The following is a 25,630-nucleotide window of genomic DNA, read 5'->3' as shown; positions in this document are numbered from 1 at the left end:
AATGACGGAGGTATTTTTCATGTCCTGTTGTCTTCTTTCTTCTAATTCGATGGGTTCTTTCTCCGTTTCTTCAATTTTTTGTTTTCTTACAAATTTACTTTTATATTTACGAATTAACCAAAATGTTATTAAAATTACACAAATTATTATTATTATAGTAAATAGTCCAATTGATACATGGCTTGGCGGATTATAAATTTCACGAATTAGTTTTATGTTTTTAGCAATTTTATTTATTTCATATAATTTATCAAAATCTATATTGGTTAAATTGGGAGATTTATAAATTTGATTATTTAAAAATTTGAAGTTTAATTTTGGTAATATTATCGATTTTCCTTTTTTAATTTGTATATTAGTTGAGAAAATTTCACTTTCTATTTGGATACTACAGTTGTTTGGAATTTTTACAATTGATGGATAACTGATTTTAAAATAACGGTCTGAAACACATTTAGATATCACTTCAGTTTCTGATTTTGGAATTACTAAAATTTCATTATTTGTCACTTGTTCTAATATAGTTTCTTGAACATTAATTTCACTAACAACACAATTTTCACTAGAGTGTCCGTTTAACAGTTCAATAGTACAATTATCTCTTAACTTGAATGTTTCTTTACAATAATATTTTTCTTCTAACTCGGGGCATTCTTCTTTGATGAAAGTAACTTCTTTTTGACTTCTGGCCAAGTAAGGTTGAGGAGGGATAAATATCGTATGATTTTGGATTACAGGATATAAATGGAAAAATTCATAGGTTTTAGGTTTAAGGATTGGAATATGGGTAGCAAAAATTATTTTAGATTTAGAAAAGGTTACTTGTGAACCAAGAAAGAGATAATACGTTAAAATATTATTAAATTTTGGGATTTATTTTTCTTTATAAATAGTACTTAAATATTTCATCATTTCTAAAATTTCTTGACTTGATATAACAGAACTGTGAATTGTATTTAATTTAAAAAATGTTACTGCATTTTCAATATTGTCAATCAGTGTAATTAAACTTTGACAGTCCAAATTAGTCTGTGAAATTGTAGTCTGAAATGTTATAAAATTATTCATTCAAAGTTATTATTTTATTTTCAATTGAAATGTGAAATTTCTCTAAATTATCAGAAAGTTTTTGTTGATTAATCCATAGAGTCGTAATCGATTTATCATAATGATCAATTAATTTTTTGTGTAATGATATTTGTAAATTTACTTCATGAATTATTTGTTTTTGATTTTGTTGTAAAACATTTATAGCATTATTATATCTTTCTTCATCATCTGAATCTAAAGTTCCAAAAAGCCATTTATCTAATTTGCCTACTGCATTTATTAGTCCTCTTTTTAATCTTAAATGCGGATAAATATTTTCTGATTTTTTGTCTAAAGTATTAATTAAAATTTCTGTTCTACTTAATGATTGTTCAGCTAGATTATGATATGAAATAGGATTTGTAGCGTTCGCTTAAGATAATTTATTTTTTAAACTATAATAGTATTGTTTCAAATTATTAATTTGTTTATGAATAAATTCTAAATCTATATAATATATAAAAGTATGTTTAGTATATATAAGATTACAAATTCCTAAATTAATGGGTAATAACAAATTGTTTACGTTTGTAATCGTTATGTCTTTTGTCTTAGTTGTCTTGTAAATAAGTAGTAATATTAGTATCGTTGCCAGCTCCATCTTTCTGTAACAAATTCTTAGTTTTAGTTTTAGGTTTTCTAATTATGTTTTTATGATAAGTTCCTTTATTTGTTTCTAACAGTACACCGGAGTCTTTTACGATTTCAGCTTTTTTAAATTTAGGTAATTTTTTATCTCAGAATTTTGTTCTGATATAAGCTATATCTTGATTTTCATAACAAGGTGGATCATTTCTGTTTTCATTTTTTTATTTATAATTTTTTCTTTAATATGAGCGTTTCTATTTTTAATTTTGTTATATAATAATTTTGATGTTTCTTTATGATTTTGTATATAGTTGGATATTATTAGGTGATCGCCTAAATCAAATGGATCGGGGTTGTTTATATGACCTTTAATAATTTCGAATGGTGTAAATTGCGTTACAGAGAATTATTATATGCCAATATTTAATGTTTTATTAATTGGTCAGGTGTTAAATCTTTGTTATTTTCTTTTATACATCTAAAATGTTCAATTAAACTAGAATGAAAACGTTCTACGGGTGAATTAGAATTACTATTCTTAGACGTTGTATAATGTGGTTCAATTTTGTGCAATTTGCAAAAGTCTTGAAGGTCGTTATTCTTAAACTCGGAACCACAATCAGCTGTTATTTTATAGGGCACACCATGATGAGTAACGTAATTTAATATACTGTCAACAACTGAAGTTCCATTCACACTTGACATTGAATATGCTTGACCGTAACGAGAGAAAGCATCTATTATAGTTAATTATGACTGATTTGCTATTTTAAAAGTATCTACATGTATATGTTCAAATGGTTTACTAGCTATTGGGGTTAAATTGAATTTAATTACTGGTGGGTTTCTATCTTATTTATTCTTTTGACATATTTCACAATTATTAACAAAGTTTTCTATATCTTGTAACATTTTAGGCCAATAATTTTCAGTTAATGATTTCGTTAATTCATTAATTCCTCTGTGTCCTTTCTTGTATATGTGATAGTATTCTAATTTTTCCTTTTGTTCATCTTCAGTTAAAATATCTTTGACTACATTTATACAATGAATAAATTTAAATACTGCATTTTTGAAATACTTTTGTACTGTAGCTATAAATTGTTCTGATTTTAAGGGTTCTCTAAAGCAGAGCTTCTTAAACATTTTTATATAGCTACCCCCTTCAAGCTTAGGAAATTTTAAACGACCCCCTCTTCCATATAATGAAATATATATTAACCGTAGATGTAGATGTAATATCGCACTATTTTACAATGTAAATAAAATAAGGATTAAAGAATACGTACCCATTAATTTCACATATATATAATTGGAAACGGGATATCGGTCGTAATAAAACACAATAAATAAAATAAATATATATAACAAATTTTTTTATAAGAAAACATAAAACTATATCCATATATTCAATAGAAAAAATGAACTTTTCTAACAATTTTTTTAATAAAAACATATTATTAACATCAAACAATATTAATGTGACGGATGTGATTGTTTATTTTTACACAAATAATTAAATCTAGGCTCAATTTGAGTTAGTGCAGATCGTAATAAATTTTCAACGTTTATTAAAGTTGAACGGTATTTTGATTTTATGTAAGTTAATGTGGAAAAGGCTGATTCACATAAATATGTTGTATAAAATGGCAGTAATTTGTTCATTGCCATTTCCGATAGTAGAGGATATTCTGATTTGATTTCTATCCAAAATTCATGCACGGTAGTATCACTTGTTAATTCGGCAAATTCTTCTTGTGCTTTTAAGTTTAAAAAATTAATTTCTTCCATTTCAATTGAAAATGGATTGCAAATCCATTTTTGTGTATCGATATCATTGGGAAAATACCTATGCATGTAAACTTCCATATCCTTCAAATGATTAACTATAATTTTTGTTATAGGAGTATCTTTTTTTGAAATATTGTTACTAAGTATATACTCGTCAGTAAATGGAAACATTTCGAGCGATCCACTTTCCACTCTGTTCTTCCATATAAGAATTTTTTTAACAAAGGACTCAAGTTTATTTTTTAACATAAACATATTAACGCAGATAAATTCATATCATTGATTTTATCAAAAATATCTGCCAAATAGCATAGCTTGAGAAGCCATAAATTATCGTGAAAATAATCGGCCAAATTAGAATTTTGCTCTGTTAGAAATATAAGAACTTCATCTTTTAACCCTAGAATACTAACGTTCCCTGAGTAAGCGTACAAAACTAATGTACGTATTAGTGACGTATATAAGATTTTTTTTCATTTAAGGTGAAATAAAAAGGCCAATCTTTTATAATCCAACACATTTTTATTTAAACAACATATAAGATACAATTTTTATTCAAAAAAATGAAACAGCAACATTATAAAATATGAAAATTGTACAAACAAAAATAATTTAATTGAATTGGTTGAATAAAACAGTTGGAGATTCACTTTCCTTCGTTTGTACACTGATGACACATTTTATGAGTATGTTCACCGCATATTGGCTTATTGCAGGTGCCACAATAGGTTTTAGTCATCCTCCTTTTACTATAGTTGCATATAGAACAGTATGATCTTTTTCCAATATTTTTCGTTTCTTCCACCTGTTGCTCTATAGAGCGATCGTCTAATTTTAAAGTTTGTCTGATAACCAATCTCAGCTCATTTGAAATTGTTGGAATTGTTAATCTTAGTAGCTGCCAAGGTTTCGCTAGCAGCTCGTGCAGTTGTAGCATGAATTCAACCCTTGTCAAAGGTTTCTCATTGTTGTTGTTTTGTCTGTAAAAGTTATGAGCGTAGATAACATACGAATTGATGCACGCAACATTCACCATGTTAAAAAAAATACATAACGGCCATCGTCTCGTCTTCCTTCCGCAATTCATATTTTGACACATTTGGTCAAATGTGTCAACTGCACCCTTTGTTTCATTGTAAGTATGAATCGTTTCAGGTTAACAAGAAGTTTCTCTAAGAGAAGCTCCATGATGCATTGTAGATATCAAGGTGACCAACTTATTTGCTTTTGGCTTATAAGAAACGATTGTTACATTGTCATGGCTTACAAAGAAGGAAGAATTAACACCCCTTTTTTCAAACTTTATATCTACAAATTCCTCCGGTAGTTCCCTTTTGTTTTTTCTGATGGTTCCAATAACCGTTAATTTATATTCATTCAACAGCTTTTGAGCCAGTGGGATGCTCATGAACCAGTTGTCCATAGCCAAGTTTCTATTGGAGGACTTGATGGTCTCGACTAACTTTTCCACATAATAGCCAGGGACATTCCCTCTAGTAGTTTCACTGTCTTTTCCAAGATATGGAATAGCATCTACCATATATTTGGTGCTGTTGTCACATAGCATCATGATTTTTATGCCATATTTATTTGGCTTATTACTCATATACACGCGAAACGTGCAGCGACCTCTAAATCTTTAATTTAAAATAAATAAAAAATTAAATCTTTCTTTTGACATTGTAGCTCTATATTTATTTCCGCTGTATTCAGTGTTAAATAACAGGTCCGTTGACAAATGGTTATCTTTTAACACCGCAGATAATATAAGAAGTCCAAAGAATGCATCAAATTCAATATTAGTTATATTTGATAGAGTACTGTTAGAAGTTTTGTATTTCAGTCTTTGTCTTTCGATTTCTTGGTTTGTCTTCAATATAATTTCATCTATTATGCTTTTAGAAAAAAATGTTTGAAAACATTGCAATAAATCTGGTTCGAACATTTTACATGGACCTGGTCTTACATGCACAATATTTCGAGCTGGAGCTTTAGCTTTTGAATCATTCGTTTGTTCTGACCATTTCATACCATTTTTCCCAACGAATTCATTTTCTTTTGGTGTAACAATATATTTATTTACTAACTTGCTTGTTCCATGAGCTACGGTGATTTGCGGAGTCGTCGTCCTTTTCTTCCTTTTCTTTTTTTCTGGATGAGGACAATCTTTCCGAACTTCTTCAAGAATTTTCTCTTCAATTATCTCTTCTTCTTCAGGGTCGTAAGTAGGGTCTTCATCGGAGTCATCAGAATTCTCAATGACCTCCAAGTTATCTTCAGCTTCATGTTCTTCGTTACTCAACTCATGCATGACTTCGAGAATTTCCTCTATAGTGGAGTACGTTTTCACTGGACCCTAAAACATTTTATTATCTAGTTGAAACCATAAGCAAATAGAAAATTAACGAAAAATGTAGACAAGACATTATTTATTTTCGGAAAATCATTTGAAATGATGGTATTTGTATTAAAAAATAATTGACCGAAATAAACGGGCCTTTCTCTACTAACTGGAAACTTGTCTATTGACAGTTGTCCCAACCCTATTTTTCTAGAAAATTAAAAATATTATATGTTAAGTCGATAGATAGTTATAATATAAGTACATATAAACAAGAAACCATTGTAATTTTCCCTTATTTTTCGAATTATAGGCAATTTTGTAAAAAAATGCGACAGAGGACTGTATTGCCACCCAGAGGACTGTTTTTTCCACCCAGAGAACAGTTTATGTCAATGTTTATATGAAGAAAAATACAATATTAATTATTAAATGTAATCAAATAAATTCTCTTCTTTATTTAATACTAAATCACATACAGAATTTAAATACTTATAAGTATTGATGATAAATCAGGAACAAATTGCGAGCTTAGCTCTCTAAGTAACAAATTAAAATAATTATAATCAAAATTAAGCTTAGGTACTAAGAATCAGTCTTGTTTACTTATCAATGCAGACTTATTTCTCAAAAACAGGTACAGGTATATTAAAATAATAAAATATTCGTTTCCCTTTTAGGGCAACATCTGGGTTTGGCAACTTCTTTATTACTTGGTCAAAGGGCACATCAGAAACATCATTTTCATCGACTCTGAATGTGTGTCCTTTGTCATCACAAATTTTTAAGAAGATTACCATTAGTTCGCCTTCTTCCGTGTCTATCTTATTGATTACTGCAGCATAACAATATTTAGTATTTCTTACTAGAAATTTAACCAAGACGTAATCACCGATGGTGTAATTCTGTTGGTTGATTGAACTAGGTCCAGCCAGTGCACCGTCGTCTTCGGTTTCCATTGTGGAATTCTGTGAGTTGTCCATGTTTTCACTTTCAGAGTCTGTGTAAATATCATCTACGTTAAGTTTTGTCTTGTTTTTGTACTCTAACACTCCTAAATTGAAATGCTGGCACTCGTCTTCACAAGTGCAACTTAAACTTTTCATTATGAGTTTAGCGGCCTTTGGAGCTGATTCCAGAGGACTTCTTAATATTTCAGCCTTTACTTGATGTAGTTTAAGAGTGCCATTAAAGCTTTTTAAATTAACTGTTTCATTTTGAAGGCCGTCTGTCAATTCTTGGATGGCTTTATCGTCGATTGTGAACAAGGTAATTGCGGAACATCTTCGTTGAACGGCCTCTACAAATGATTCCAAGTTATCAATATCACCTCCTGTAGCGACGACGGCATCAGCGGTTCTCTTGCAGGTCGCTCCAATGCCATCAGGGGCCCCTTTGCCATAGCCACTCTCTGAATAGTTCCAGGTAAACTTCTTCACATTTGAAACCTCTTGTTGAAGCCTTGATGCCAGGATGTAAAACATCGTTTTGTTTCTGTATTGAGTTACGGGTCCATCGCTGACGAAGTGGATGCTCTTTATGTTAGGTGGGAGAGTTTTAAAGATTGGCCTCAAATGTGCCCATATAGCAGCTGGTGAATGTGTGAGATTTTTGGAAACGGTACAATAAGATTTGATAGACTTTTTGGTATACACTACCACAGTATGAAGACTTAGTTGAAGTCTCGACCCTCCAAAATGAAATGCTTGTATTTCTTCACCGTATTTGGAACAATAATTTTCTGAAAAATCCATATGTATGATAGCGTCTTCGTCGGTAAGGTTTTGTTTGTATTTCTTGATAGCATTGTATTGATGGGTAATGTTTCTCTCGTGTTGATAATAGGCTTCCAAATCCTCGTGCAGCTCTTCTATTAGTTCTCGAGGGCGAACCGTGAACATTTTCTTTAGGTATTTGGTAACTGTTCGAGCATTCTTGGTCTTGGGTCGTTGTAAGTTTGTTTCTCTGATATCCATTGTTTAAATTCAATAGGTTTGCTGTCATCAAACTCCTTGTAGTCAGGATTTTTGTCAATACAGCGTTGACAGGTTCGTGACAAACATAGCTCGTCATAGCGATTACAACATGTCTTTTCAAGCAGTGCAGTGTGACTATTGTAAGTCAAAATTCTTCTTCTGTGCAATGCTGACAGTTTCAGATCGATGTTCGCGTGCTTAATGCAGAGGCACGTGTTACGTTCGTTTACATTTGGTGTTATGACCCAGAAAGGACGTAGACGACAAAACGTTGGGTAGCTTATTTTAAAATGTTCAGCTTGAAACTTCTTGTATAAATTTCCAATGCTATCCGATAGATATCTTTTCTGTTTTTTAACCCCTTTTCTGGTCAGGCATTCTCGTTTTCCTGCGCCAAGTCTGCTGTTGTCATCATTTTCGTAGAAGGTTCGTACAATCAGATGAAATTTTGTCTTTGCGAGTCCGAAGCTTGGGTACTAAACCCGATTGACGCGCTGACTTCTGAATTGTTTTATAAGATATGGAACTATCTTTGCTTCGCCATAACTTGTACTTGTGTATTAGTTTACCGGACACGACTTTTCCGAATATTTGTTTCTCTTTGCAGGTTTTTAAATTAGCGTAGTTCTCTTTCAGCTGGGCATTCAACACTTCACCGAATAGCGCCTTTTTGACTACTTCTCTGCGAGCTCCTGGCGAATCACACATTTCGGTCAGTTTAGTGTTAGGTGTGTCTACATTTTTCTTTGTCTTAGCTTTTTCCAAACGTTCTAATCTCTTCCTATACTTCTCGGATTTTTTTCTGTAATACTCGATTTTTTTGTCTTTATCCTTTATAATTTTGTCACGTTTCTTTCTAGCATTACGCTTTCTCGCATTACTTGCATCACTTCGTGGAGTGGTCATAGGTAGTATTGGTGGAGCGACAGAACTTTGAGGAGAAGGTGAACCCTCGGATTCAGGCGTATTATGTCGTACAAAATTGTTTGTAATTTCTTTTAAAGCTTTTTTTGCGCGATATGTAGCACAGTGCTTTCTCCATTCTTTAGTCACAGCTTTGTGTTCACGTCGACTCATATATTTAACTGACTTTCTTATGCCTTTTTCCTTCTTTCTTTGGTAGTTTCGTCGTTCTTTTTCCTTCAATTGCTCTCTTTTTACAGGGTCATTCTTTAGCCGTTGATATCTTAATCTTTCTGCAATTCGTTTCTGCTCTTTTATTTCTTCTTTGGTTTTAGGTTTCTTCTTTGGTGGCATTGCGGCAATACTAAAACAATAAAACATACTTTCAATATTAAAAAAAACCGTAAGGGTTTAAAAACAGGTAGTTACTAGGTACGTATTATTTTATATTCCAAAATCCATAATAGAAAACACAAGACCTGAATTAGCATGACAGGCCAATGTAAGAAAGAAAGAGGCTATCGGCAAGCAGTAGGTTAGTGCAGACTATAAAGAATATTAATAAAATACACGGACGTCAAATAAAACAGTCCTCTGTCACATTCAACAGTCCTCTGTGTTATAAATTTCCAGAGGACTGTTATTTTTACGTAAAAAATGTCATACCACGTATAAGTTTAAATATTAATTCATAACACAGAAACAGCTATAAATTATCACACTGAGCAATTTTTTTTGTAAAATAAATATAATTAAAACACATAAAATACCGTAAAATAGACTTACCAGAGGAATGTTCACTCAACACTACAGAGACGTGGCTCCCACACAGACGCGGAGTTGTCACTGGGAAAAATGGCGGCGACTTGTTTAGGATGGCAACCGAGCAAACTTCACACTGTTAATGTTCCGTTTGACGCGAAATGTAGCCACAATAGTGTTTAATATTTTTGTGGCGCGATATTCAAATTGTGACAGAGGACTGTTCAAAAATGTATCGGAAAAAATTCAAACACTAGTTTTTAGCACAAAAAAATTCTCTAAAATTATAATTGTTTTTTGTCCACATGCATTCAATATTCTTTATGTTCATAGAGTAATAAGATTTCACATTTTTAAATACAACTAATAAAAACCGAACCGAATCATACTCGATCCAGAATTAGGACATAACAGAGGACTGTTTTTAGTGGCTTTTAGACCGAATTTATGAAATGATTATGATTCTAAATATTGATTTAGCTTGGCTCCTTAAATAACAGGTTATAGATTATGTGTTTTGATAAATAGAACTATGCATTAATATAGCCAAAATAAAAAAAAACATGCTTGGACCATGATTTTCCTGTAGTAGAGAAAGGCCCAAACATCGTTGGAACTTAGAACTTTCACAGATTCATGACAGAAATAAAATATGATACCTTGAATTCTTTGTTTTGGTCTTGTTTATCAATAAAATAATAATACAGACTGACTAATATACGTAGCGGCGACGTGTACTTAATAACGCACTATTTACTAATGTACGTTGCAGCGACGTGTAAAAAATGTATTACTCAAACTAATGTACGTACAAAAGACGTAGTGACTTACCTTATTCATTGTAGAGAATATTAAATTTGGCACAATAACACTCTTTACTTGAAGGGAACCTGTAGCTAACTAACCACTAGAACCTTACATTGGAGGGGGAAAAGCGAAACTACGGAAACAACATGGCGGCAACCGATTTTCCACTGAAGTATACGTAGCGGAAACGTACATTAGTATTCTAGGGTTTTAAAGTTAATAATCGTTTCAAACTTCGACCTCTTGATAGCCACTTAACTTCAGCATGTAGCAATAAACTTGTATAATCCGAAATCCATATCAATGCACAAATTTTTAAACAATCGACTATTAAGTGCTCGACTTTTAATAAAGTTAATGATTTTGACTGCATCAAAAAACACAGTGTTTAATTCTGGTGCAATTTTTTTAACAACAAGTGCCTCTCGGTGAATCATACAATGTGTAAATGTAATATGATCATTTCCAGCTTTAACAAATGCTGTAAAACCAAGATCTTGTCCGGTCATTGCTGCAGCACCGTCCGTGCACACACCAACACAATTTTTCCAATTTAATCCTTCTTTTTCAAAAAACTCATTTACTTTTTTATATATATCTTTTCCACGAGTATGACCTTCCAGAGGACGACAAAACAGTATATCTTTGAAATGTCTGTCGACTCGTCCAGTTGTATTGCAAACTTTGAGCTGTCTTTAAGCCTCATAAGAAGCTGTTGAAATTGATCATTGCTAATGTCTGAAATTCTTTTGGACACAGTGTCATTTGATAATGGAATTTTACTAATTTCAGCAGCATACTGTTTTCCATGAACAATTTCAGACATTCTTATAGCTGCAGGTAGTAAAAGTTGCTCTCCAATAGTAAAAGGCTTTTTCGTTTTTGCTATCAAATACGAAACTTCATACGATGCCAATAGATATTTATCATTCAAAGTAACATACTTCTCCAAAGTGTTCTTTTCTTTATTTGATGTTTGCAAAAGACGCTCAAAATATTCTATTGGCTTTTTTGATAACGTTGCATGTTTAGTATTCAAATGTCGTTGCAGTTTTGACGATTTCATGCTTTCTGCAGCCAAAACTACTTTGCAAATTAAGCACACTGGTTGTTCTTCATTGTTGGGAAAAGAGCATGTTAAGCCATACTGCAAATATGATTCGTCATATTTTCTTTTTTTTTTGTTTTGCTAGAAGTCAGATTTGAAGCACTGCAACTTGGTTGTGACGGCGTGGCAGACTTATTAGTTGGAATTTTAATTAGCCATTTATCCATGATGGTTAAATAATAATAAATAATTAAACAAAATGTAGTTGAACTTTAACGTAATAATTAAAAACACCAACTGAAAATTACACAGTAAATACACACATGTCACTACGAAGACAAAGCTGAGTCCAAACTGAAGTACAAACAGAAAAATAACTACACTCGAATCTTTACCAGTGCAATGACAACAAATTACGATCAGATCAACCCCGACGCATTACGTGTTCAAAGTGTGGAGCGCACAAAGGCACCGTATCACAAAGACGCCGAAAAAGAAGCTTTCATTTAATATTTTTTATTATTCTTTTATAAAAATAATATGCCGATTCGCCTAGCCTAGCTTGATTATGCTTCCGTATTGTATGTGTAAGCTGTAAGGCGACGCGGCGTCTGGGTACTTATAATCACTAAGTTATCTTGCAAACACTGACGCCAGCGGCCAGACATCAATGTCGAACGTTCAGTTGAAAATCGAGGAGCGCGTTGTATTTATTATTTTAAATGCTACTTCCATATTTTCATTTAAAGGCCCTTACTAACAGTTTTGCATTGCCACTTTTTCCAAAAAATAGTTATAATAAAACTACAATAGTATTTTGTATGATTTTTATTTGTATTTATATTTGAACGTAGTGTGTATACTAATTTTAAAATTTTATTTATAATGATTGAAAAGTATCAGATCTTTGCGACCCTTTTTCAGTAGTCTCGCGACCCTTTTTCAGTAGTCTCGCGACCCCCCTGGGGGTCGCGACCCACAGTTTAAGAAGCCCTGCTCTAAAGTATAATGCGTAAAGTTGTTTAGGGTCAATATATTCTTTAACAAACTGAATTATTTTATTTTCTAAATCTCTCTTAGATAAAATTACGTATATACGAGTATTATCAAAACATTTTTCTCTTTTTGTCCTTATATTATTTACTTCGCCACTTGTTATTAAAATTTGTTGTATGTAAATGTTCAATGATCTATTTGAAATTGGTATTTCTAATATTGGATTTTCTAAGGAAGAATGTGTTGTTTCTAGATCTGAATCTCTGTTTAACGGTGGTCGTATTTGAATGTCTGATATAATATTTATTTTGTCATTTGTTATATTCGTTATATTTTCGTTCTGTATGGTTTCTTCGATATCATCTAAGTATGATAAATCAGGAAATAGGTCGTCATTTATTGGTTCAAAATCGTTTGGTAAATTATCAATTTCTCTTTGAATTATTGAATCTAGATCATCAATATTAACATTTAGTGATTCTGTTTCTAAGGTGTTTACATCACAATCTGGTTTTATTCTTGATAATGTATCTGCTACTAAGTTAGATTTTCCTCTTAAGTATTCAATTTCGTAATCGTATTCTTCCAATTTCAGTCTCCATCGAACCAATCTTGAATTTGGTTCTTTAAGCGACATTAGCCATTGTAAAGGTTTATGATCTGTATATATGGTAAACTTTCTTCCAAATAGATAAGGTCGATAATATTTACATGCCCATACAATTGCTAATAATTCTTTTTCTATTGTCGAATAATTTGTTTCTGCATCATTAAATATTCTTGAGGTGTAAGAGATTGGGTGTCCCTCCTGAGACAATACCGCTCCTATTGCATATTTTGATGCATCAGTCGTAAAGTCAAATTGTTTATTAAAGTCTGGGTAGGCTAATATAGGTTCCGACGTTAAAAGTTGTTTACAAATATTAAAACAATTAATGAATTCTTGTGTGTGTTCTACCTTTGTCTTTCTTTAAACATGTTGTTATTGATTTTGTGATCTTTGCGAAATTCTTAATAAATTTTCTATAGTATCCTAATAGTCCTAAAAATGATTTAATTTGTTTCTGAGTGTAAGGTATAGGAAAATTTTTTATAGCTTTAATTTTTTTTGGGTTGGGTCTAATGCCTCCTGGTGTAACGATATGTCCAAGAAATTCTACTTCTTTACATAAAAATTCGCATTCATCTAATTGAGTTTTTAAACGGGCTTCTCTTAATTTATAAAATACTGCTTGTAAATTTTGCATATGTTCCTGTAGACTCGTACTAAATATTATAATATCGTCCATATATACTAAACAAATTTTGTTTTGTAATTCCTGTAAAATTTCGTCCATGATTCTTTGAAATGTTGCAGGTGAGTTCTTTAATCCAATGGCATTGTCTACGCTGAAAGCTGTTTTTTCTATTGATTCTTCTGACATTTGAATTTGGTGGAAACCACTAGCTAAATCTAACGTTGTAAAATATTGGGCTCGTCCTATTTATCTAATATATCGGTAATGTTAGGGATTGGATATCTATCGGAAATAGTTTTTTCATTTAACTTCCTATAGTCAATTACTAATCTCCATTTTTGTTTTCTGCACGCATCCTATTTCTTGCTTACAATCCATATGGGTGAACTCCAAGGGGAATATGAAGCTCTTATTATACATTTTTCTAGCATTTCGTTAATTTGTTTTTGTACTTCTTCTTTATGTATGTACGGGTATCTATAAGATTTCACATGTACCGGAATTTCGTCAGTTGTCTTTATCAAATGTTTTATTTTAGATGTAAAAGTTAATGGATCCCCTGGTTTTAAAAAGATATCAGAAAATTTTTTACATAATTTAATTATATTATTCTCTGCCTCATTCATATGGTTAGTTCGGATTAATTTACTTGTATCTATTTTATATTGATTATGTTTTTGTTGATTGCTAATTATACAGGGTGCGGCAGCATAACTTCCTTTTCTCAAAAGTTAATAAAACTTATTGTATGAATCAGAAAATTTTTATTCGTTTTTTATAATACAGGCACATACATAAAGTTTTGTTTTACTGAGTTTTGAAGATCAAATCAGTTAGGTGACGTCCCCCATTCTCCATACACTGAGTAAACCGATTTCTGGCGTTTGTCATGACTCTTGCCAGCATAGCAGGCGTTATGTTGGCAATTTCTTCCTGGATGTTCGTCTTCAAATCTTGTAGGGTCCTTGGACGGTTCACATACACACGGGATTTCAAAAAACCCCATAGGAAATAATCACAAGGGGTCAAATCGGGAGAGCGGGCTGGCCACTCCAAATCGCCCCTAATTGAGATAAGGCGCTCTGGGAAGTGTTCCCTCAAAACAGCCATCGATGTTCTTGAAGTGTGTGCCGTTGCTCCGTCTTGTTGGAACCAAGTGTCCCCTAAGTCCAACTCATCTAGCCGTGGAAAAAAAAATTCCTGTAACATGTTTACATACCGGTGCGAATTCACTGTCACTGTGACTTCATTTTCCTCAAAGAACCAGGGACCAATAATTCCACGTGAGTATATTGCACACCACACTGTGACTTTAGATGAATGCAAAGGCCGTTGATGCAATTGTCGAGGATTGGTATCAGCCCAGTAGCGCATGTTTTGTTTGTTTACGGATCCACACAAATGAAAATGGGCTTCATCACTAAAAAAAACAATAGCGTCCTCAGGAACGACTTCCAGAAAAACCTCACACGCGTTCCTCCGAGAATTGAAGTCACGTTCAGAAAGTTCCTGCACAATTGCCATCTTGTATGGATGAAAATGAAGATCATCATGAAGTATTCTCCTCCCAGAACGATCGGAAAGTCCAAGGGCAGACGCATGTTTGCGCGCAGAACGCCGTGGTGATCGCAACACTGAAGTTCTAACTAACTCAATGTTCTCCGGTGATCTAATGGGCCGAGGGACTCCAGTTCTTCGTCTTGTCACACTTGCAGTTTGTCTGAACGTAGTGACCCACGTAACAATTGATTTCCGGTCCGGGACAGGGGCCAAGGGGGCTAAATTAAAGCGATTCCGAAAGGCGCGCTGGGTTGCGATCACAGAACATCCGCTCGAAAAGTAAACCTCAACGGCAAACGCACGCTCCTCACTGTTCCAACGCATGATGGCGACTGAACTGTGCCGGGACAAAACTTTATAGTCCCCCCTCTCGAACGAGACCACTAGCACTCCGTTACGACATCTACCGACTAAATTGCGAACTTTTTAAAAAAGGAAGTTATGCTGCCGCACCCTGTATTTTCGTTAATTATTTTTTTATCTTCTTTCAAATAGTTGAAATTGTGAATTTCATATTGATTCGTTGCAAATGGCTGGACTTTAAGAGGTTCATTTAAAGTTATAGAAATTGTTTTAAATGTTTCATTTATTATTTCAACTACAGCATAGCCATTTTGTGCTGTTGTTAATGTTTCTGGTACATAGGCTTTTCCTAATTGTGTTTTATTTACTAATATTTCCCCATTTAATATATTTACTGGTAATGATTTTAATAATTTCTCGGTAGGTCCAATATCAAATGAAAATTTTATATCAGTTGGTTTCCTGAATTTTATTGGAATTGAAACTTTTTTTTATTATTTAATTGTTTATTAGTAAAATCAATATTTAACTACATTTTCATCATATCTTCTTCTATACCTAGTATTCCATCAAAAAAGTCATGAAAGTCATATAAAATAAAATCTATTGTGTTATTATAGTTAAATTCTTTAAATGCGGGGATTTTTGCTTGATGTCTAATTATTTTACTGGTTAGCGATGTTCGAATCTCTACATTTGAATTATATATACATTGAGGATAATATTTTTCAACAATTGAAGGTTTTAATATTGATTTATTACTTCCCGTATCTATTAATAATTTTAATTTTGGATTTTTAATTTCAATATATGGTAATGGATTATTTGCCGCTATGTTTATCTCAATTATTTTTAATTTTTCTTCCAAGGCTCTTTCCGAAAATTTACTATTCGGTCATTATTTTCATCACGCTCAAACAAATGTTGGAAATCAATTACTTCTTCTTCTTCTTCATTATCTTTATAATTATTATTATATAACTCTTCTGATGTAAAATTTGTTATTGTTATGTTATTATGATTATTATTAATATTTACGCGTCTACTGGGTTTATCAGAATAATTTCTCGATGTAATAGTTATCGGTTCTGGTCTTGGCAAACGGTTTGCAGGTATTTGGTTCGGATGGAAAACATTTTTCCTGGCACCAAATACTTGTACGTTTGTCAGCTTTCTTTGTGGTATGGGATTTTCATTTATTGGTTGACTAGGAAAATTATTATAATTGTTATTATTATATCTTTCGTTAATATAATTATAGTTGTTATTATATCTTTGATTGTTATCATAGTTATTTCTGTTATAATTATTATTGTAAGATTGTCGGTAAAAAGAATTATAATTACTATATTGGTTATTTTTATTATTTCTTATTTGGTTCGTTTGAACATTGTCATTATTATTGTTATTATATTTGACTCTGGGCTCTTAAAATTGGCCGTAGAGTTTTTCAAAATTTTCAAACTCATCAACATAAGCCATAGCATCCTCTAACGAGTTAGGCTTTTTCAAGTACATATTATTGCGTATGGTACCTGAACATCCTACTATAAAGGTGTTCAAGGCTGTCTTTTCGCAAGGGTTATTTGACACCTCTTGTCAATTTCACCTAAGTTTAAATTGTTACTAATTATTTGTTTGACTTTTTAGCAATTGAAGTCTATTTCCGAAGGCTATCAGATTCTCATTTTTAAACGGTCTCGTTCTAGTTCTTGTAATATGCAATCTAAATCGCGCCTATCCGCGAAACATTGTATCAACGCTTCTTTTAGTTTTAACCAAGTATTTAATTCGATCCTATTCCCTACCATTAATTCAGCTTTGTCAATTAATTTTTTTTGGATACATTCCAAGACATGATTGTTAATATCTTGATCATTATAAACCGAGTACGGGTCTATTAAATTCTCACATCTATTTATGAATTTGTTTAATGTATTTTTATTTCCATCATATGGTTTGATATTTTCTAATTTAAGTTTGAAAAGTTCCCAATTAGGGTTTTCGGATTTGAAGTTTTCATTCTTGTATAATCTGAATTCTCTTTTAAGTTTAGATTACTAAATGTATTCAATAACGTATCTAAATCGTTCATAAAATTAATATTCAAAATTATTAAATTATCTCTTCCTTACTCAAAGTTTGATAAGGATAGATAAAAAAAAGGAATAAAAATAAGGAAACTTGGCACTTACAGCTGTCTGAAGTCCTGAAGTTCCTCGTTGAACACGTAGGTCTAGTGCTGCTGTACTGAAGTACGTAGTGGGAATTTTTTTATCGCACTTTGCGTGAAAAATCGCGACCGCACTAATCCGAATGACTGCGCCAATTATAATTTTCGGTTTTCGAAAATTATTTTTAAAAAATTTATTTTACATAAAATTACAATATTTTTATGTAGTTGAATGAATATAATTAATCTCAAGAACGAACTAACTATAAACATTGCTAAGTTGTTTACAATAAGTCTTATTTATAATAAAATAAATGCTGATAAAGTGTTTACGATATTTGATACAATTGCGTTTTTATAAAATGTCCTTCAAGAATTTTCTACATGTAATTTGTGTGTGTGTGTGTGTGTGTGTATTATGTGATTAACCGAAGATCGGGGTTTGTGGGAGTGTGATATTTGGTTATTGTGAGCATGTGGTATTTTGATAAAAACTATTTTATATGATTAAATATTTTTATTAATGAAGCAGTGGCGTAGTCGCTCATCGTTTTTCTGTGTTTACAATGACATGTGAAATTTTAGCAACATTATTTATTTTAATATTGAAAATTAAAAATAGAAAGATTAATTCTTCATGTAATATAGATGTAAATGAGAATATATTGTGTATATTATTGATTTGAGTTACAATGGTAATATACTTAAAAACCAGCATCGTAGTCGTTCTACATTAATTTGTGTACAGTTGCAATTTCCATTGGTATGGCAATCATCAACAATTATCGTAGAAATTCCATATTTTTCACATTTCTTTTCTAAAAATTCAGCTTTTTGATTACCACAAACGTAAGTGTAATCAACATTAGGCATTGCGCTTCTCAAAATCTCATCCAATTTTGAATAATCAACATCTCCAGAATACTTAATTCCATGAATGTTACGTTCCAAAAACTTGCTAGTTTTTTTATCTTGATTGTTTAATAAATGGAAGGGTATTAGCGGCGTAAATATGTAGTGTCTATGTTTAAGACCGATTTCAATGGACAGTTCCTTCGGACAGAATGTACCTTCGACAGTGAAGTCTTGAATGTCAACGAACGCTATTCTCATCGTAGTTCATTTGTAACTGACACTTTTCCACCGCCTGATTGAGAATTATATGATCGTTTTGATAATTTCTGCTAGCGGGTAATACTCCAATAAACAGTCATGTATAATTATACAATATGCTCAAGTTTTTGCAGGAAATCCTACACCTACTTCAATTTCCACTTTTATATCGATCGTTGATGCTCTAATTCCCTCCTACTATGTTTGTATTAGTATAGCTTCTATAGAATGAAGTTTAATTATAATAGGCAAGACTATAGTCGTTCTGTTCAAAATACATCTTTCTCCATCCAAATTCTTCGTTCAAAGCCAATCTTATGTTGTTGGTGTTCAAGTGATGAAATTGTGAGGGATCGTTTGTTTTTATGTTCGTCTATCAATTTGGAAGCAAACGATAACATATCGAGGTCTCTCGACGAAGGAACTCGTTTTAACTGACCAAATCTCATTTTTAGCGTCTTTCGTTAACGTAGGTGAAACACAAAGCTCCCATTTTCTGAACGGAATGAATATTGATTTTTACTTGCTCCATCATTCGTAATTTGATTTCATCGTTAGGATAGACATTTTAACTTTCAATGCGATGCTATCTATAACAAACTTTATTGTTGTGTTAGTTGTAGTACTACCAATGGCTGTTTCATTTACTATTACGACATCGTTATCATGCCGAGAACAAATGAATCTAAAAGTTTGTTTTCCATATGTCATTTGGGGTCATCCATACATTACGTAAGACTTTTTCGACCCCTCCCCTCCCTTATCTTACATAATTTTTATACATAATGAAGATCACGTAATTTCTGTATAAATCAAAAGTATGGTTTTTTATCAAAGAATTTTCTGGCTCAATTATAATAATTTTCAATATAATTTTGAACTACATAATGAACTATGTTCTGAAAGAAAGAGTATTCATGTTTTCTTATTCAGATGACCACGGTTTTTGGTCCCACTCTTCAATCGATTTGATAATTGGAATGGAAGTATCAGTTTCGGGAGCATCATTACGCCGATCGACGCAATTTTTCACGTCCTCGACATCAATTTCACTTTCGACACACCAATCTGAATCTTTGCTACGAGTAACTTCATCTTCAAAAACGCATAAAACGTTTTTTCCTTGAGCATCAATGGACAAGAGCTCTCTTGTTTTTTTTCTTTGGCAGTCAATTTGTGATTTAATGCTTTCATATGTAGCGTAGCTGTTTTCTTTGTAGCAAAATACAGTCCACGCGTCAACATATTCTGTTTTCGAGTTGAGATTGAACAGTAGGGTAAAAATAATCATAAGGCAATTGTAAAAATCCTTCGAACTGAGGACTTTTTAAGTTCTGTAGAGCCAGTCGTTGAAACAACGGTAAAAATTTAGCATCACTTTTATCCTTTGCAGCAACTAAGAAACCTGTTTCTTTATTTTATTTTGTTAAATATGGAGGTGGCAGAAAACCAGTCGGTAGAATCGAACGCAATTCACTTCTGTGAGGTCCACAGCAATCAATGTCAGTACATTTAGAAATCTACAAGAAAAAAAAATAAATATGAATTGTTATTTCAGTATGTGTTAAATTAAAATGACTCCTATAAATAATAACCTGTAAAAGATACTGGGATTCTCGCACGTGAACTGAGTACCATTTTGCATCAATGTCGATTAATGACAAATTAACTGGTATGCTATTAGATTGTTTGAATTCAGCAAACACTTCGTAGCCATCTATTACACTCATTCCAAAGTGTACCTAACATTTCTCCTGCAGCGGCGAAGTTTTGTTGCTCCAATTCACTATCTATCGTCTTGCCGTTAGAGTCAAGATGATTATCAAACTGATCGTGACGTAAAATTGGAAGGAAAAAAATTGTTAAAAAGTAAGTAATCGTATTCACTTGATAAAATAAAAATAGTTATAATAATTTAAATTGACAAAAAATACAGTATTTTCTCATTTTAAAAGCTATATTTTAGGTTATGCTCACTGGATTAATGTATACTATTGGAATAATATTGAAATATATCAAATTAAATAATACTGATTATTTGTTCTAGTGTCATCAATGCATGTTTTAACATTATCTGCAATACCAACCTTTTTTAAGGACAATATCGCCCAACTACAAAGAGGTGAAAAAAATGATTTTCGATCCTGCTGTTTCCCCTGCCCTACTTCGAGGTGAAGTTACAGCCAGTATGAAGAATAGAACTTATAATGTTGAGGTGAGTTTTGAAGTCATATCAAAAAGATCGTTGTTATTTTGCATAATCTTTTTAATTTTCAGGTTTCCATTGATTACGAGGATGGTATATTGGATGCCACCTGCTCCTGCCCCAGGGGACAAGCAGTATGCCATCACATGGCAGCTGTATGTTTTCATGCACACAACAACGTCAGTGTTACTGACAAAACCTGTGTGTGGAATCAACGCAAACCTACTGGCGATGGAGAAAAAATTGTGAGGATTAGTGATCTCTACAAACCAAAATTTTCTAATTATCATGCTTTTTCGAGACCAGCATCAACCCAAGAAATGGCAGATTTTAGGAATGAATTAGGATACTCTAATCCAGTTGGATTTACATGGCTGTTTATGCCTGAGCAATCACAATTGACAAGCATAATAAAGAATATTGAAGATATTTTATATTCACTAGAGTATACACAGGCTACTGACAAAGAGACATTTTTAAAATCAAAATGCTCAGTAGATATCGATACTATAAATAAAGTTGAACAAATAACTAGAGGACAGTCAATTAATGAAAATTGGCTAGTTGCTAGAAAGTACAGAATAACTAGTAGTAAATTTGGCTCTATACTGTCAGCCTGCAGGAGGAACAAATTCTCAAAATCTTTATTTTCAAGCCTACTAGAAGGGTACGAGCTGGATGGTATACAAGCGATAAAGTGGGGAAAAGAACATGAAGTGACAGCAATTGCTGTATTTCAAAAAATTACCGGATTATCAGTGGATCCAGCCGGATTTTGCATGGAATATTGTGGATTTTTGGGTGCTAGTCCTGATGGGTTTGTTAGCGAAAGATGCTTAATTGAAGTAAAGTGTCCCTTCAAACACAGAAATGTTGGAAAATTGAGACCAGTGTTAAAAGACAAAAACTACATAGTTTACTTTGAAGAAAACTTGATGATAATTAACGAGAATCATCACTATTATCACCAAATACAAGGTGCGTTACATATTGCTGAAAAGGATATATGCTATTTAGTAATATGGGTACCAAGTGACTGTATCATTGTACGAATTGGTAGGAGTGAACAATGGACAAAAAATTTAAATATTTTAAAAACATTTTATATTTCAAAATTCATACCATTTATTTTATCGTAATAAAATATTAACAGAATTCTGAATTTTTATTCATTTCCTGCAAAGGGAATTAAATGCCCTTAAGGCATTTTGTTTACAAAAGTGTGACTACATATATTCTTCTCAATTAATATGAAAACACATATAAACTGTCTTAATTATGTAATCGTAAGCCAATGATTTACATTTGATAAAAAGGGGAAAATTAAGGTTCAGTAAAAAGAACTGTTTAATAAAACTAGCTATAATAACTTTATTTGTAAGTAAAACAACAGATTTAAAATAACAATGTATATATTACAGACAAGTTGATACAATGCAAAGATAAACATGTTTTACAAGTTAAATAGGTTCATAAGACTTAAAAACTATTTATACAAAATCTAACGATATGATAAATCTTTTGAATCCCTTCATAATAAAGTTGTCCAACTTCTTTAATTAAAGGATACTGCAAGTTTGTTAAAGCCCCTACTACCTGAAACACAGCATCAGCATGTGGTAACAAAGAATGTGGAATTAAATTTAATATATTGAACACCTTCATTCTCCTTATAGCACGCTCCACATGAATCCTTGCTCGAGCAATGCATTCAGTTTGATGAACTTGTTCTGTAGTGAATTGAGGAGTTGTAAGAAATGGGGGAATGTTAATATGAACTCCGGGAGGCATTAAATCTTTAATTAGGAATCCTTTACCTGCCAATACCAAGTCTCCAGGTTTAAGTTGATTTAAGATTCCACAATCTTTGACAATTTTTTTGTCTGATGTTGAACCTGGATATAAACATGATAAAAATGTAGCTACACCATTTGGTGCAACACCTACTAATCCTTTGCATGTATTTCTATGCTTATATGAGCTGTACGTCACCTTCTGGGAAGACATACTTTGGCGATTTATACAAGTATAAACTTCCGTACAATCTATTATAATTCTACAATTTGTGAAACTACTAAAACAGTTTGGTAAGCACAACTGATTTTTACTTCTATCTGGTATTTCAGACATGAATTGTTTGAATAAAATTTCATGCAAGGCATGCACCCATGTTGTTACAACATTTGAGACTGTGCCTTGTGAAACATTAAACCTTACTGCTAAATCTTGATGTGGAAAATTTTGTTTCAAGTTCATCAAAGTCATGAGCGGCTGATCAATTTTTCTCATTTTTTCTACCTTCCATTTAAAATAATATCTTATTTCATTTTTTTCCAACAAATGATACAGAGCCATGAATACATCTGTTGTAGGCAAACCAGTATATAAAATGACCAAGTTATTATCACTCCTAATATGATCAAAGGAGAATGTTTCTGATAAGTGAGAGAGACTACCTGTAGCTTTTTCTAGACTTTGTCGTAAGAAATAGTTTTCTGCTTCTGTCATAACATGGTTGCTTTGAGAGAAGTCGTCTGTTTCTTTTGACGTAGATGCTTGTGGTTCAATTTGCAATCTGCAAATGGATAAAACAATAAATAGAAATGAAAAAATCACTAAAAGTATCTAATTACTCCAACCCATCTTGAAGTGGTCTTTTCTTTTTCTGGGGATATTGGTCGTGAAACATTTTTCCTTCATTGTGTAAAAAAATGGTTGGCCCATTTTCTTTTTTTCCATCTACAAAATGACAACTACACAAAAAAGCTCCGGGACCTGGTTCTGTTGTTCTTCTAAAATATTGTGAAAAAATAAAATTTTAAACAGTTATAAAATTCATCATTATATACCTTGTTAGCTTTATCCATTTGCTTCTTACTTTTGGATCCTTTGGAAATCTATAAAACTTACAACGCTCTCTGACATTGTAATGCTTACAGCCAGGTGCCCAACACTGCACCATTATTATTTAGATGAAAAACGCTAAAATTAGATATAAAACATGAGAAAAGAATTAGAACAATTGTTATTTTTGTAAACGAAACTAACTGTTTCTGAATAATTCCACTTATAAATAGAAATTCATGAAAACTCATCAGATATTTTAGTAGGTATAACAAATCACATTTTTCAGAAATTTTATAATTTTCTTAAGTATACCGTGAAATTATTTAGGAAGGTTGATTTCATTCACAACGACTTGATTTCGCAAAATAAAAGTTCAAACTGTACATTTTATCTAAAACAATTATATTTAACAAGATTACAATAGTGAGGTTAGGTTAGTTTTATCTTTTTATTCAAATTATATGGTAAAACGTACCTGTTTTGATTGGAGTCGAATATATACTTTAGTAAACGTCCTAGTGAATGTATACAAGTTAAAATAATTTATTTTTTTTCGAATATAAGGAAATAATAACTGATCTAAAATCACAGCTATTGTATCTAAATGGACGATATGTTTGTTTAGATACAGTTACAAATTGTGACGTCACCACTAGTACTGCGCTTCGTCCAGGTGCATTTGTACCTAGCAAAAAAAATAGCATCCAAATTATGATCCTTAAAATGTTTTATTGCTGATGCAATCACTTTTTGATATCTGAAAAAGAATTTTTTTTGTAGTTAAAACATTCGTCAATTTATATTTTTTTATAAATTTTCAACCGTTTAAAATATAAAGTTTGATTCGACAGTATTATATAAGAAAAAAAACACACAATTTTTAAGAATTTCACAGTTTTAATAAATATTAAATTAAATGTAAAACCAACCTTGGATTCTCATCTGGTCCACCATCGGAACTTATGATAACTATTGGTTTTACTTGATTTCCAACTTTTGTGAAAATTTGAAAGCTCTTCAATTCTAACAGTCGTTCAAAATCAACAGAGTGTGTCTCTACTGTTGAAGAATCATGTTTACCACTCCTTATTGCTATATAGGTAGGGCCTGAATACGTCACTGCTTCTGGAGCTCCTAATCCCATTGATTTGATAACTATACCGGCGTAATATGAAACCTCTATTTGAAATTACGTTCCAGAATCATAATCATGTATGCTGTTTGCCTGAAATTTGAGGGGACACATCTCAACTATGTCCATTATAAATATATAAAATGAAAATGTCAATACCATACATAACATTTTGATACCGCACACGTTCTGCAAAAAACTCAGAACTAGCTACTGGTGAAAACGTTTTGGTAATATGGAACCCCAATAAAAACACTCTCTTTAATTTAAGTCTTTCTTTCTCGCCTCCGTCTGAGCACTCAGCGTGCGCCCACATTTTGCACATTTGACAACGAATCCATAGTTCACCACGTCTGTCCTCCGAATACAAGTCTCGCAAAAAATGCAGACTGCATCGTCTCTTGCATCAGGTAACACTTGAACAGACCTGTCGGTATCAGCGGAGGAATCGGAAGACACGATGGAAAGGCTGTCCTCGACTTAACCTGAAGATTCACTGTCATTTGTCTTGGGTTTCTTGCCGAAAGGTTTCTTGCTGCTAGGTCTCGAGCCCTTTATAACATGTTTCCGACCTTGTGGCTTTTTATGACCTCCATTACCAAGCCCTAAACTTGATTGGAGGGTGGAAATTCTCTTTGCTTTACCAGCTTTTGCAATTGGTAAAGCTATGATGTCCGTTTCGATTTCTTCCGAATATAGATACTCGACAGCTTCTTCTAATGTTTTAAAAAATTTTCTACTCATGTTGACGAGTTCT

At 32.2% G+C, this 25,630-nt stretch overlaps 1 protein-coding gene across 1 annotated transcript; it reads left to right on the top strand.

Annotated features, from left to right (window-relative positions):
- The first annotated feature begins 17,848 nt into the window (after nt 1-17,848).
- On the top strand, nt 17,849-22,362 carry LOC130892508 (uncharacterized). Its single transcript, XM_057797952.1, has 3 exons — nt 17,849-20,903; nt 20,966-21,950; nt 22,316-22,362. The coding sequence occupies exons 1-3, from the start codon at nt 20,820-20,822 to the stop codon at nt 22,360-22,362; spliced, it is 1,116 nt and encodes a 371-aa protein (XP_057653935.1). The 5' UTR covers nt 17,849-20,819.
- The last annotated feature ends 3,268 nt before the right edge of the window (nt 22,363-25,630 follow it).

Source organism: Diorhabda carinulata, chromosome 4 (assembly GCF_026250575.1).
Source record: "Diorhabda carinulata isolate Delta chromosome 4, icDioCari1.1, whole genome shotgun sequence".
NCBI classification, from domain to species: Eukaryota; Metazoa; Arthropoda; class Insecta; order Coleoptera; family Chrysomelidae; genus Diorhabda; species Diorhabda carinulata.
The sequence above is the reverse complement of the archived record's forward strand: the minus strand, read 5'-3'. Positions and strand labels throughout refer to the sequence as shown.

Excerpts from the sequence above, each read along its gene's own strand:
- LOC130892508 (XM_057797952.1), top strand. The coding sequence starts at position 20,820 with ATGATTTTCGATCCTGCTGTTTCCCCTGCCCTACTTCGAGGTGAAGTT. Across the intron at positions 20,904-20,965 it reads ATAGAACTTATAATGTTGAG|GTTTCCATTGATTACGAGGA; the intron begins GTGAGTTTTGAA and ends TTTAATTTTCAG. Across the intron at positions 21,951-22,315 it reads CTGTATCATTGTACGAATTG|ACAAGTTGATACAATGCAAA; the intron begins GTAGGAGTGAAC and ends TATATATTACAG.